This window comes from Schistocerca serialis, chromosome 2, assembly GCF_023864345.2.
Source record: "Schistocerca serialis cubense isolate TAMUIC-IGC-003099 chromosome 2, iqSchSeri2.2, whole genome shotgun sequence".
Lineage (NCBI taxonomy): Eukaryota > Metazoa > Arthropoda > Insecta > Orthoptera > Acrididae > Schistocerca > Schistocerca serialis.
Genome location: NC_064639.1, coordinates 188,063,482 through 188,079,547, shown reverse-complemented (window position 1 = coordinate 188,079,547; position 16,066 = coordinate 188,063,482). Strand labels below are relative to the sequence as shown.

The window sequence follows — 16,066 nt, the reverse complement described above, 5'->3', positions numbered from 1 at the left end:
TTCAGGATGCCTACCCTACAAATAGCATTGATGATTTACTTCGAATATACGCTTCTACAAGGCAGCTACAGCTATATTAGTCACTTAAATGGTTGATACCACGGTACCGGACCATACACATACTTCATGAAATCACATTTGTCAGATAATGTAGTATGTCACCCCCGCTATCACATTACTATTTTCTTTTTCGACGAAGTTTCGTGAAGTCTCGCTACCAGCTACGTCATGACTTGTTGGTTCATTATTTCTTTGAGGCAGATATCTAGGAACAATTGGGTGTCGATGAAAAACTGAGCGACAATAAGATATTCATTTAGTCGCAGCTGTGCACTGCGACCTTGTGATTATACAAGATCCTCCACTGTCGCATTTCGATGGCAGTCTCTGCTCAGTCCCTTTGTTAAAGAGTCACAGAATCAAGAGTATTTCACATCACGCAGTGGCGAGCCTTATAAAAGCTCGCAGCACGGGCTCACCTCAGCACTTCCATCACCATGAGGGCAACAGTGGCAGCTCTTCTCCTGTGTCTTGTGGTGAGTAGTAAGGACTGAGACTTTATCGAAATTTGTGCTCTACGTACCTTTACTGGTAATTATTTCCACATCCACTTACAAACACTGAATGCTTCAAACTGTACCACATTTTTCTACCTGTAGCAAGTCATTCTCAAATCTATGGGTTGGATAGTGTTTGAAACTTTGTAGCTTCTTTAAGCGACTTCGTATTAGTTCCATGCGTACAAATAAAGACAGTTGTGAGATTCTACCAAATTCATCAACTTCGTGAGAATCGTTTATAAACTATACATGCGTAATATCAGTAAATAATCTGCATCCTCCTTCTTACTGGAGCAATATTTGCGAGGGTAACAGCCGAAATCCGTGTCTGAGCACTCACACGTTATTATTGGCGGATTTAAAAAATAGTGAAACATCAGACCAAAAAGTTTCGAGATTATATAAGTACAAAGTACAGAAAAATTAAGATGGTGGTTTTAATACTTAAGGTATCCAGCGTACCCCTTCCCCCTCCCACACTTGATTACAAGGCACAAAACATCCACACAACCATGAGTAACTGTCAGCGAGATCTATCTTTGACATGTTGTTCAACTGTTGTGTCCCATTGGTTTGAAAGTCGGTTCTATCGTCAAAGCGTTAACACTTCACGTAAATTTATGCACTTTGTCATTCTACAGTGGCCTCGATTTCATAACACGAAATCTCATCACCAGTGATGATTTGTCCGAGAAAAGAACTGTCCACGTGTTTCGTTTCAAGCTAGTCACGGCAGGTGACCAGGCATCGTCGCTTTCGTTCAGGAGTCAAGACGTATGGGACAAACCTTGTACACACTTTCCTTCTCGTTAAGACAATCTCAAGAATGCCTTTGCATCTGCATATCTACATCTTTTATGAAAGATTACAGGATATTTGTTATCATCCGTTTGCAGCATACGTTTGTCGCTGTTTGTCACTTCATCAGAGAGGTTGAAATTTCTCTAGCTCTGCAAGTACAACATCAGTAATCCCTCTACAAGAGCCTATTTTCAAGTGATATTATTAGGTTAATCCTTATTCTTCACTCATGTTGTGGTAATAATCAAAGTAGTACAACTCTGGCGATACACAGCTAAATATGGGAATTCAACAAACATAGCGAATATAAAACTTGGAATAATCATGAATCAACACCCTAAAACATTGCTATCGAGTAATTGAACAATGTAGCACATGTTACGCGAGAGCATTATTTAGTATACTAGAAGCTCATTGCCAGGAGTAGTTTCCATGCTTATTTATTCCACTCTCATAGTAGACAGCAAGGGAAATCAAATCTTATGTACTTACGGGGAAACCCGCAACACCAAAAAATAAATAATATCGAGTAATGTAATTTCAGGAACATATTTGCCGAGGTAACATATATAAATCATTAACATTGCAATATCACGCGTTAACGTAAATGCGAGATAAGGTATTGGAAATATCAAATCTTGATACATCAGTAATCGATGTAACGGTCAGATTGTTGAATGCAAGCACGCAAACACGAATGCATTGTGTTGTACAAATGACGGATGTCAGTTTCTGGGATGAGGTTGCACGCCTGTTGCATTTGGTCGGTCAATACAAGGTCGGTTAATGCTGTTTGTGGAAGACGCTAGAGTTGTCAACCGATGATGTCCCAAGGCACATGTGGACACTGTAGAGCGTAGGTGGTTACAACACCAATATGTGGACCAGCGTTATCCTTTTGGTAAAAGCTGTTTATGGATGGGAGCACTGCAGGTCGAATCACCAAACTGATGTGCATACTTCCAGTCAGAGTGCGTGGGATGACCACGAGACTGCTGGTGCTGCCATACAGAGTGGCACTCCACACCAGACCATAATTCCAGTTGTAGCTCCAGTGTGTCTAGCACGCCAATTGATAGGCTGCAGGCCCTCGCATTGCCTCCAGCTAACCAACATACAGCCATCACTGGCACTGAGGCGAAATCAGCTTTCATCAGAGATCACAACAAACTTTTGCCTTGCCCCCTTGCGGGCTCTCGCTTTAAAACACTGATGTCGCAAATGGCGGTGCTTTAGGGTCAGTCGAGTGGACGCTACAGAGCATCTACAGTAGACCTGTCCTTCAATTAACCAATTTATAACAGTTCTTTTTATCATTGTGGTGGCAACTTCTGCTCAGATTGCTGCTGCAGATGCAGTACGATGTGCCTGAGCTAGACACCGAGCACGATGGTCTTCCGTCGAGGTAATACCACACAGCTCTTTGGAACCCAATCTTCTTGCTACTGTATATTCTCGTGACCATCGCTGCCAGAAATCATGTGCAGTGTCCACATTCCTGCCAAGTCTTTCTGCAATGTCACGTAAGCAACATCCAGCTTCTCGAAGCCCTTCTATACGACCTTGTTTACACTCAGTGACGTGTTTCTGGCGAAACGCAAATAATGGCATGGTACTAACTCAAATTGACATCAATGCATACATTTCTTTATGATTACTTGAAGTAATCATCAATAATCGTTGATCATGTTCTTTCATTCAGTTTCTGTAGTAAAACATTAAGACTGGGTTCTAATTTGTGTCAGTGTAAATAGATGCATCTGATGATATAGTCCTAATAGTCACAAGTCAACATTTCTGTGATTCATTGCCTTTGTTTCAAAACTACATTAGCAGAATCTTAATCTCTGTTCAAAAGGAATACCACTTAATTCCCATCTACATATATGATGTACTTAACAATACGACATTCTACTACAGGTATCAACATGCCGCAGCCAAGAGACTCCACCTGGCCCTCCTGGACCAACTGATGGGCCACAACCAACTGGTCCACCAGGGCCACCAACCGGAGGTCCTGATCCAACTGGTCAACCAACCGGAGGTCCTGAACCAACTGGACCACCAGGTCCACCAACTGGAGGTCCTGAACCAACTGGAGAGCCCCAACCAACTGGAGGGCCACAACCAACTGGTGAACCTCAGCCTACTGGAGGTCCTCAACCAACTGGACCACCAGGGCCACCTGGCCTTTTTTAGCCTGGTGTTTCCTAGTGATGCAAGATTAGCACACCTAGAAACGTTAAAGGATTTCAGCTTTTACTTTTATAGTTGACTTTAACTGTGTTAATTGATGGAAGTGTTCTTATGTGTCATAAAAATCAATTCTGATTAAACCAGCAATGAAAAAGCTCCATTAACGTTTTATTTACTGTGTTCTGCAAAAGCTACCAGTTCTCCAAAAATATGCTACCAATATGCAAAAATTATTACAGGAGTTACTATCGGTTCATACCTCATGAAATTCTTTACCACATGCTTTGCAGTTCCAGAAGATGCTGTACGTTGCTGAAGGAGTCTGTGTTACCGACTACATGCACTTCACGAATTGATATGAGCAAATATATCTTCAGGAAACACTCTTGCCATCTATAAAAAGCCCTGTTCACAGTGTACTGATATATAACCTTTGAACGATATTCAGGCTTTGATGGTCTGTAATACAACTTGTGACCTGAGATGATTTCTTTGAAATCTATTTTCTCCTCCTTCAGTTACATATTTTTTCCTCTTTTTATGTATGAGAATTGGTACACATATATAATTAGTTCGATAGTGTGAGTCTTAAATTTCATGGGTCTTCTTTTATTTAATTAATATGTTGCCTTCTAATAAAAGTACTTATTCGGGATCTTCGTAGATCCTAGCATATCTCCCAGAACGAATATTAAGCGCAACTCAGTGTAACATCAGCAGTAGCAATGACAGAATGTATGGGAACGAACCTCTTTTTGACTGCTCTTACGTGGTGCAACCATTTACAAGGAACATGTCGCTAATGAGAAATTAAGCTCTATTTATCAAGATATAAATAGTAATCAATATGACTAGATGACTGTCCTCAGTATTGTTTTAGGGTACCATCACCAATAAAATAGAAGTCACTAAACTTAATCATTACGATATGACCAAACCGTTCAGTTTGAACCAGAATGGCTATGTGGATGCTACAACATTAAGTGTGAAGAACGTGACTTTTACCAGATTTATGATCATCATATACCTGAAAGTTTTTTTGCAGAGAACGTCGTAGTTGATGTGATCTTATACCTCGTCAGAGATAGGAGCGTTGTCCGCATTATAACAAAAAACTGTTGTTGTTTCGTTACTGATTACGTCCATGAACGCTTGATCTTTATACAGAAGCTATTTTCAGGCATATAATAAGTGTAGTGTACTAACGATACAATGCATAGATAACAACAAAGATATTATCTTATATATCGTGGCTCGCCATTTCAAACTGATACATTTGACTCCTGTCCCACTTTCGCCAACTGTAGGAAAATGTAAGACAGATGATTTGTTATATATTTCCAGCAAATATTTTACGAGAAGCTAGTGTATATATACTTGTTATAAAATAAATTAAAAATACCGTACTTGGAATTAAGCTAAACAAAAAGTAAGTATATTATTTTGTGAAGAAAGTCTCTACTATTTCAGTTCACAAGAAGTACAAAAATTACATTTTCATTCTTGCCTAGGTCCAGGGAACGTTAATGACGGTGACTTGGAGGATATTAGGGAAATTGTGGTATAATAAGGGAAAGGCATCAATAAATAATAATATAACCTGGAAAATGTCATTCGTTTATAGCACACAAATAGGGATTAGCTGGTACTACACAAACCAGCATATCAACGCATACAATTTTATACACAGCCATAATTGTACAACATTGTGCTTTGGGATATGTACCGGAGTAACTAATCAGTAGTAAGCTACAATAATAGAATCAAATCTTGTGTATCACATGTTTCGCACAAAATCCGACCACACTCTGAAAAGTCCGCAGCTTTTATGAGGTTCAAGAAAAGAGAAACGAGATAGCTCGGACTGTCAGGAAATAATTGATCGTGGCACATCACTCAGAAAATGTTTTCGGACTTTGAATTATGTCATTACGTTTCGACAAATTTAAAAAAATACATCATTCATTTCAGCAGCAGTGAACGATCATCTCATAACAGACGTTATCTTTCTTACAGGGGAAAAGGAAGGATGAGACACCGGGAAAAGCTCCGTCGACGAAGCAAAAGTTTTGCCGCTGAGTCATAGGAATCAGATCTCAACTAAACATTTTCGTTGTTATAAAATCTCAGCAGACAGTCCATGGAAAGCAAATGTACGTTGGTAGTGCTGTAGATTCAGAAAACATCTACATCTGCATCTACGTGACTACTTTGTAATTCTGTCTGGTAAGTATCCCATACAGAACAAAAATAGTCCAGCAGAGGACGAACAAACACAGTGAAGGTCGCCTCTTTAGTAGAACTGTTACAGGTTTTCTGTCAATAAAACGCAGTCTTTGGTTTGCCTAAATAATTGGCTCTGCTAATGGATAACGACAACGGATGCACTGTTATCCTCATCGCCCTGACACGCCTTATATACCCTTAACTGCTAGTGCTGCCACCCGCCAACTGTGTGTGGCTACTGAGTTGATGTCGAGCATTGATGGCGATAGCACAGATAATAGTGTATGGAAGAGCGAGTATATGAAGTGGCAAATCCAAAATACCGCATCGCTACTAAGCATACACTATCTAATCAAAAGTATCTGGACATTTATCGGTGGGCATTAACATGCGGGGTCTTGCCTTCTTGACGTCTTGAACTCTACTTTCATTGAGGTATCTGCATTTCTGGCGAAAATGGCAACCCGTTCTTCCTCAAGAGCCGCAACCAGTGAAGGTAGTGGAGCTAATGGCTGGAGCGGTCTCGACGTTCTGACTCATCTCAAAGTTGTTCCATTGCGTTCAGGTCGGAAGTCTTTGCACACAAGTCCATTTCAGGAATAATGCTGTCTTTTAAGTGGAACCGTTGCCTCCAAACTGAATCTCTACCGTACACAGTAAACAGTGCTTTAAAGAGTGTTCATATCATGCCAAATTCAACCTTTTCCTAAGAGTAATATCGGTACCAGAAGTACAAACACTAAAAATGCGACCACACTGTAACACCATCTCCTCTGTTCTTCACTGTTGACACATGATGACAGGTAACTTCATCCAGCCTTCCGCCAAATCCAAATCTTCCATTATATTGTAAGAAGGCTCTTTAGGTTTTTATGTTGGTAACGCCGCTACTGACTGTGCTGTGTGCAGTCTGTGGCTGTTTAGACTCATTGTTAGAATATTCGCTTGTACACTGTTGGGCTGTAGGATGCGAACAGAACGTAGCGTTGAGCGGTTGGAGGTGAGCCGCCAGCAGTGGTGGATGTGGGGAGAGAGATGACAGAATTTTGAGAGCGGACGATCTGGACGTGCGTCCGTCAGAAAAAGGAAATTTGTAAGACTGGATGTCATGAACTGATGTATATATATTATGCCTTTTGAACACTATAAGGTAATACATTGCTTGTTCTCTATCAATATCTTTCATTTGCTGATTATGCCTATCAGTAGTTAGTGCCTTCATTAGTTAGAATTTTATATTCAGCGGGCAGAATTGGCGCTCGTTGTATTGCAGTAGTTCGAGTAGCGAAGATTTTTTGATAAGTGATTCACGAAAGGTAAAGGTTGTTGTTAGTCAGAGCCATTCTTTTGCAGGTATTATTGAAAGTCAGATTTCGTTGCCCTAAAATATTGGTGTCAGTTTAGTGGTGATCAGTATAAGTAATGAGAAATCTGTCTATCGACTTCCAGTTTTGCTCCGCTGTTTGAAAATCAAATAACGTAGAAGTTTACCAGCACAGTCACTTATAATTTTTCTAAGGGTAAGTTACAATACAGTCACATAGTGTAGCATGATTCATCGTTCCAGACCACCTGTTTCCAGTCATCGACTATCCAGCAGAGTCGCTCTATATTGCACCTCAAATGTATGGGTTATGAGGTGCTGCTCGGCCATTGCACCCCATCCGTTTAAATTCCCTACTGGTAGTCAGTGCACTTGCTGAACTGCTGGTAGAACTCACGAGTGAATCCTTGCCTCGATTTCAGGCACTTTTGCAATGCTCGGAGTCCTGCCTGGAGTCAGTTTACCTGTGGCTGTTCCTTCTCGTTTCCACTTCAACATCACGTCAAAATTAGCCCATTTGAGCGCTTTATTTGGGCGTAATGTTACTGAGGGATTCGTTACGCAGGTGACGTCTGATGCCTGGACAAAATCTTAAGTGACTGACCTCTCATGACCCACTCATTCTGCTGTCCGAATGCTTTTGATCAGATACTATTCCTCGCCTGTGCTTAGGTAGAATATATAACCGTGTGAAATCAGGAAACAGTTATCTGTAGCGGAAATATCCAGAAATGTTCTCTCCCCATTCTGGGAAAGATGTTTATTCTGTCCACCCAAACATAGTAAGAGAGAAAATGAAAACTGAGTTTTAATCCTGTCGACGACGGGGTCACTACTAACATAGCTATGAGGAAGGGAGCTGGACGAGTACTATTGACAATCAGTCTCACAGCATTTGCCTTGAGAGTGTCAGGGATCCACAGAAAGCGATGTGTTGACGGGCAAAGGGTCATTTGAACTTCGGTCCTCTTTAATACGAGTCTAGTATCTTTATTATTATCTTATCCCTCTCATAGGCTACCTTGCATAAGAGCATCGACACGTTATTTTCTCAAGAATGAGAATCCATCTATACAACATCGCTCACGATTCCTAAAACTTAAAATGGTTCAAAAATGGTTCAAATGGCTCTGAGCACTATGGGACTTAACATCTGACGTCATCAGTCCCCTATAACTTAAAACTAATTAAACCTAACGAACCTAAGGACATCACACACATCCATGCCCGAGGCAGGATTCGAACCTGCGACCGTAACGATTGCGCGTTTCCAGACTGAATCACCTAGAACCGCTCGGCCACAGAGGCCGGTCCTAAAACTTAACCACGATCTCCTTTTCATTAAGCCATCTAGATTTCTATTTATTATTAATTGGGACTAATATAGATCGACTAGGAATTTAGCTTCGGGTCTAAGTTGTGAAAGGGAAGAATGAGCTGGAACTACACAAAAATTGCGGGAGTGTAACACTATAAGTAATGCAACCTCAGAGTGTTTCACAATTCATCTTACACACTTCAAGAGCTTGTAGAGGGGACTAAGGAGGTCTCGTCTTACATTGGAATCCATGTCTGGAAACGGTTGATTCCCATGTTAGAAAGAAAACAACAGCTACCCAATGGCACGTCATCAGACTGCTGTGACGGGGCCCCCCACTAATCCCTCCCATCTGCCAACCTTCCCATATCAGAACAGCACTTACAACCTACGTCCACAGTTATTTTCTAGGTGTATGCCATTGTCTGTCTTCCTCTACAGTTTTTACCCTCTACAGCTCGCTCTAGTACTATTGATTCCTTGTAACACATCCCAGAATAATATTTCACTTTCACTGATGACAGTATGGCATCAGCCTATCTTATCATTATTATCCCTTCACCTTGCGTTTTAATCCCGCTCTTGAACCTACCTTTTATTTCCGTCATTCCTTCTTCGTTGTACAGATTGAAAAGTAGTGGCGAAAGACTACATCCTGTCTTACACTCATTTTACAGTAATCCGTGTACTTCTTCCTTGGTCTTCCGGTCTTATTGTTCCCTCATAGTTTTTGTACATACTGTATATTACCCGTCTTTTACAATAGTTCACCCGCAGTTTTCTCAGAATGTCAAACATTTTGAACCATGTTAAACGTCTTTGCTGAGTGAGTTCTTCTGACAATCATTTGTTTGTCAGTTTCTTCACATTTATCCTTAGCTTCCATGCACTTCCTATTCATTTCATCCCTTAGTGACACGTATTTCAGTATCCCAGAATTACCCTGCATATATTTTTGTACTTCCTTCTTTCGTCGATCAAATGAACTATATCTGTATTGGCCATAGCTTCTTCGCAGTTACCTTCCATGTACGTAACTTTTTCTTTCCACCTTCTGTGAATAGCGTCTACAACTGTCCTTAGCTCTATAACTGAACAGACTACTGAGCTACGCAGTGATTTTTCCTGGATAGTTCGTTAAACGTCAGCCTACTCTTCAACATTACTAAATTGTGATCTGGATCTTTATCTGCTCCTTGTTACGACTTACAGTCCAATTTACGATTTCGAAATCTTCCCCTGACCATGCTCTGGTTGGAGTCTTCCTATATATACCGGTCCTGTCTAAATATATCAATATTTTTGTGATTCTTGAAGAGCGTATTCGCAATTCCTAGCCGAAATGTATTGCAGAACTCAATTAGTCATTCTCCACTCTCATTCAATTACCAAACCCATATTCTAGCTTAACGTTTTCTTCTGCTCCTTCCCCTTTAACCGCATTCCAATCCTCAATGACTATTAGATTTTCATCTCCTTTTAGGTACTGAATGACGCGTTCAGTTTTCTCATACAGATTTCCTATCTCTTCTCCTTCAGCCCACGGCATCTCCATGTGTACCTGAACGTTGTCGTCGGTGATGACTTGCTGTGAGTTCTGATGAGAACGACCCTAGCACTGAACTGTTCACAGTAATACATTCTTTGCTTATCTTCCTATTCACAATGGGTCCTACTTCCGATATATCATTTTCTGCTGCAGTTGATATTACCCTATACTCGTCTGACCAGAAATCCTTATCTTCTCTCCGTTTCACTTCATTGAACACCACTGTGTCTAGACTGTGCCTTAGAATTTCCGTTTTCATATTTTCTGGCTTTCCTATCATGTTCAGATTTCTGACATTCCACACCCCGACTTTTAGAACCTTTCATCGGTCATTCAATTTTTTTCTCATGGGCACCTTCCACCTTGACAGTCCTCTCCTGGAGATCTGGATGGAGGACTATTCCGGAATCTTTTGCCTATGGAGAGATCATGATGACACTTGGTCAATTACAGGTCTCATGTACTATCGATAAACATCATGTGTCTTTATTTGCAGTGGTTTCCATTGCCTTCTACATCTTCATGCAGCTGATCATTGCTGATTCTTCCACCTTTTAGGGGCAGTTTCCTACACCATGGGGCGACAGAGTGCCCTGGATCTCTTTTCTCTCCTCCGCCCTCATTGACAATTATGTTGGCACAACGAGGGTGACTTCTTATGCCAGAAGTCTTTGGCTGCCATTCTTCATGGCTTTTATTCAAAATTTAAGCAGTGGCGAGTTTCGCACCTGGAACCCAGTACGTTTTGATTACTACTTAAAGCTCTATTCTTCCTTATTCTCACAGCTTTTTTCGTTACAAATGGCAGCTAGTCCTCCTGCGTTTCCTGATTTTAAAGGGACCTACACAGAGGAAGGATCTATTTGCAACCGCCACTTTGACAATAAAAGAAAAAGTAACATATACACCACTTCAGACATGTACTGCTAACTACACCTCTCCCAATAGCTCTACCTAAACATAACAAAGGTGGTAAGCAAAGAGGCGAGAGTGTGTCATATATTTGTAAGAGAGAAAAAGGTATTTTTTTCTTCTACCGATAATGTTGCGCTTTTTTTTGTTTGTTAATGTCTGTAACAAAGGAGATTTTTTTTTATCTTTTTTAGTATCATGTTGCTTTTTTCAGTGAGAAATTTATGACCGTCTTCTCGAAAATAAAGGAAGATCATAGTATCAAACATCGCAAAATGGTACATCAGACGAGATCAACTGCTTTTTGCAGGGACATTCCAGATAGGTGGCTGGTCGTAGGAAGCACTCCAGAGGAAGTTGGAAAAGTACTGCCTGTGTAATGTCTTGAATCCGCGTAAGTCCAAAAATCGAGAACACGTTTCTTACCAGTTGTAAAATAATACCGTACTGCAAGGGCACGGAACCAATTCTCACAGTGAATATTCGTCTCAAGGTATTACACGTAATCCTGGAACAAAGGTGACATGTGTGGTGTTAATCGTGCAAGAGCGGAACGTTAGAGGAAAGCCAGAATTCGCTGGACCAACTACCAGAGATCTACTGCTGGTGATTTCCACCCTGCAAAGGGGAGAGTCTGTGAGGTGTACTTGGTGGAGACAAGAACGATTGTTTCCCGTTGACGGGGACATACCACACGGAGCGTGCATTAGTGTCAAGACTAGGAACGTTCACAGCCCGCCATATATACCAGTACCTGTAGTTCTGGTGCTTCTATTCTATCAGATTTGGGGTGCAGGCCTAGACCATGGGTGCCCCTGCAACTTGTATGTGGAAAAACAGACGGGAAAGGTCAAGATTCGCAGGATATGTGATGAGGATGAATGAAGACAGAATGACCAAAAGAGTATGGAAAAAAAATGGGTATGACAAGCGGAGAGCCACGTAGCAATTGGGTTGTTAAACTCAGGAACGATTATTCAAAACTGAGAATGAAGTTGATAAACTGAGAAGGCAAATGCACATATATTTTGCAATGCACCAGAGATCGATGACAGAGAAGGGCAGGAAAACGACAGAGAGTCAACAATGTACAGGGCAAAATGATACGGAAGATCTCGAAAGAAGGGCGGAAGAGAAGGATGAAGAGGTTCTGGGCCAGAAGTAGAAAACGCAGTTCACGAGGGCCGAACCGAGAGAAGAACTTTTCTCACGCTCTAATGCGCGAAGAGAGCTTCGCTATGTCATTTGCTGTTCACCACGAAACAAATTTCCAGGAGTGGAATACAGATTAGAAGGAAAGAATGATTCTGAGTAAACGTCACGACAACGAATGCGTTAGAGCCTGACCACAAGCTTGAAATGCACAAACTTGGGGTAGAAATTGTGGAGTGTCCTTACCACAGGAATCGCAGCAGCATTCATCATTATGGCAACCATGGAGGAAATATGTCTATGTGGTTGGCCAGGGTATTTAACCACACTCTTTCCGCAGGAGACTCCAGTCCTGAACCATTGCAGAACCTTACTTTCTTTAAGAGTTTCAGGACGCCTACCCTACAAATAGCATTTATGATTTACTTCGAATATATGCTTCTACAAGGCAGCTACAGCTATATTAGTCACTTAAATGGTTGATACCACGGTACCGGACCATACACATACTTTATGAAATCACATTTGTCAGATAATGTAGTATGTCACCCCCGTTATCACATTACTATTTTCTTTTTCGACGAAGTTTCGTGAAGTCTCCGCTACCAGCTACGTCATGACTTGTTGGTTCATTATTTCTTTGAGGCCGACATCTAGGAACAATTGGGTGTCGATGAAAATCTGAGCGACAATAAGATATTCATTTAGTCGCAGCAGTTCTCTGAGACTTTGTGATTACACAAGATCCTCCACTGTCGCATTTCGACGGCAGTCTCTGCTCAGTCCCTTTGTTAAAGAGTCACGGAATCACGAGTACTCCACATCTCGCAGTGGCGAGCCTTATAAAAGCTCGCAGCACGGGCTCAGCTCACCACATCCATCACCATGAGGGCAACAGTGGCAGCTTTTCTCCTGTGTCTTGTGGTGAGTAGTAAGGACTGAGACGTTATCGAAATTTGTGCTCTACGTACCTTTACTGGTAATTATTTCCACATCCACTTACAAACACTGAATGCTTCAAAATGTACCACATTTTTCTACCTGTAGCAAGTCATTCTCGAATCTAAGGGTTGGAAAGTGTTTGAAACTTTGTCGGTTCTTTAAGCGACTTCATATTAGGTCCATGCGTACAAATAAAGACAGTTGTGAGATTGTATCAAATTCATCAACTTCGTGAGAATCGTTTATAAACTATACATGCGTAATATCAGTAAATAATCTGCATCCTCCTTCTTACTGGAGCAATATTTGCAAGGGTAACAGCCGAAACCCGTGTCTGAGCATCCACACGTTATTACCGGCGGATTTCAAAAATCGTAAAACATCGGTCCAAAAAGTTTCGAGATTATATAAGTACAAAGTATAGAAAAATTAAGATGGTGGTTTTAATGCTTAAGGTATCCAACGTACCCTTCCCACCTCCCACATTTGATTACAAGGCACAGAACATCCACACACCCATGAGTAACTGTCAGCGAGATCTATCTTTGACACGTTGTTCAACTGTTGTGTCCCATTGGTTTGAAAGTCGGTTATATCGTCAAAGCGTTAACACTTCACGTAAATTTATGCACTTTGTCATTCTACAGTGGCCTCGATTTCATAACACGAAATCTCATCAGCAGTGATGATTTGTCCGAGAAAAGAACTGTCCACGTGTTTCGTTTCAGGATAGTCACGGCAGGTGACCAGGCATCGTCGCTTTCGTTCAGGAGTCAAGACGTATGGGACAAACCATGTACACACTTTCCTTCTCTTCAGGATATTCTCAAGAATGCCTTAAACACTTAGAGATGTTGCTCCATTGCGATTTCTGACACAACAGTGATTACACCGTATGGTCGCACGTCGACTGTGTACTTGACACAGCCTACTTACCTGCTTGAACTGACTAGTCCAATGTATGTCAGTGTTTTTTAGTTGTTCGGGTTGCCACTGTAGTTACTGGGCTGATTCGCTTATACGCCAGAAATAAAATCAGTCTTGGAATTTTCTGGATGTTCGGTGAATGTAGAAAAATGCCATCACATTTTCTTCCTCGTGTCTAGCTGGTACTCCATTTCTAATGCTTCTAATGATCTTGCATCTGCATATCTACATCTTTTATGAAAGATTACAGGATATTTGTTATCACCTGTTTGCAGCATACGTTTGTCGCCGTTTGTCATTTCATCAGAGAGGTTGAAATTTCTCTACTTCTGCAAGTACATCAGTAATCCCTTTACAAGAGCCTATTTTCAATAGATATTATTGGGTCAATCCTTATTCTTCACTCATCTCATGTTGTGGTAATAATCAAAGTACTACAACTCTGACGATACACAGGTAAATATGAGAATTCAACAAACATAGCGATTAATCACGAATATAAAAATTGGAATAATCATGAATCATAACCCTAAAATATTGCTATCGAGTAATTGAACAATGTAGCACATGTTACGCAAGAGCATCATGTAGTATACTAGAAGCTCGGTACCAGGAGTAGTTCGCTTGCTTATTTATTCCCTTCTGATAGTAGACAGCAAGGGAAATCAAATCTTATATACTGACGGGGAAAACCGCAACACCAAAAAATAGATAATGTCTTGTAATGAAATTTCAGGAACAGATTTGCCGAGGTAACATATTTAAATCATTAACATTGCGATATCACACGTTAACATAAATGCGAGATAAGGTATTGGAAATATCAAATCTTGGTACATCATTAACCGATGTAACGGTCAGATTGTTGAATGCAAGCACGCAAACACGAATGCATTGTGTTGTACAAATGACGGATGTCAGATTCTGGGAAGCGGTTGCACGCCTGTTTCACTTGGTCGGTCAATACAAGGTCGGTTAATGCTGTTTGTGGAAGACGCTAGAGTTGTCAACCGATGATGTCCCAAGGCACATGTGGATACTGTAGAGCGTAGGTGGTTACAACACCAATATGTGGACCAGCGTTATCCTTTTGGTAAAAGCTGTTTATGGATGGGAGCACTGCAGGTCGAAACACCAAACTGATGTGCATACTTCCAGTCAGGGTGCGGGGGGCGACCACGAGACTGCTGGTGTTGGCATACAGAGTGGCACTACACACCAGACCATAAATCCAGTCGTAGGTCCCGTGTGTCTAGCACGCCACTAGGTAGGTTGTAGGCACTCGGATGGTCTCCAAAACACAGCCATCACTGGCACTGAGGCGGAGCCACCTTTCATAAGAGATCACAACAAACTTTTGCCCTGCCCCCTTACGGGCTCTCGCTTTACAACACTGACGTCGCAAATGGCGGTGATTTAGGGTCAGTCGAGTGGACGCTACAGAGCATCTACAGTAGACCCGTCCTTCAATTAAGCAATTTATAACAGTTCTTTTTATCATTGTGGTGGCAACTTCTGCTCAGATTGCTGCTGCAGATGCAGTACGATGTGCCTGAGCTACACACCGAACACAATTGTCTTCCCTCGCGGTTGTTCCACACGGCTCTTTGGAACGCAATCTTCTCGCTACTGTATATTCTCGTGACCATCCCTGCCAGAAATCATGTGCAGTGTCCACATTCCTGCCAAGTCTTTCTGCAATGTCACGTAAGCAACATCCAGCTTCTCGAAGCCCTTCTATACGACCTTGTTTGCACTCAGTGACGTCATTCTGGCGAAACACAAATAATGGCATGGTACTAACTCAAATTGACATCAGTGCGTACATTTCTTTATGATTACTTGAAGCAATCATCAATAATCGTTGAAAATGCTCATTCTTTCAGTTTCTGTAATAAAACAGTAAGACTGGTTTCTAATTTCTGTCAGTGTAAAAAGATGCATCTGATGATATAGTCCTAATAGTCACAAGTCAACATTTCTGTGATTCATTGGCTTTGTTTCAAAACTACATTAGCATAATCTTAATCTCTGTTCAAAGGGAATACCACTTAATTACCGAGCGAGGTGGCGCAGTGGTTAGCACACTGGACTCGCATTCGGGAGGACGACGGTTCAATCCCGTCTCCGGCCATCCTGATTTAGGTTTTCCGTGATTT

General features: G+C 41.3%; 1 protein-coding gene across 39 annotated transcripts in view; it reads left to right on the top strand.

Annotated features, from left to right (window-relative positions):
* LOC126456897 (proline-rich protein 2-like) overlaps positions 1 to 16,066 on the top strand; it is a 739,962-nt gene that overhangs the window by 387,502 nt on the left and 336,394 nt on the right. For 5 of the 39 annotated variants that reach the window (XR_007585406.1, XR_007585404.1, XR_007585405.1 and 2 more), the window contains one exon: positions 3,445 to 3,516. The exons of 22 other annotated variants lie outside the window; for them this stretch is intronic. Coding sequence is in view for 10 of the 17 variants with exons in the window: in XM_050092745.1 (XP_049948702.1) it covers positions 3,445 to 3,516 (72 nt within the window). In the remaining 7 variants the exon portion in view is untranslated. Of the gene's footprint in view, positions 1 to 472; positions 537 to 3,281; positions 3,595 to 12,919; positions 12,963 to 16,066 lie in introns of those variants that run through there. 12 more of the 39 variants (XM_050092749.1, XM_050092748.1, XM_050092744.1 and 9 more) reach the window with 10 other exon arrangements.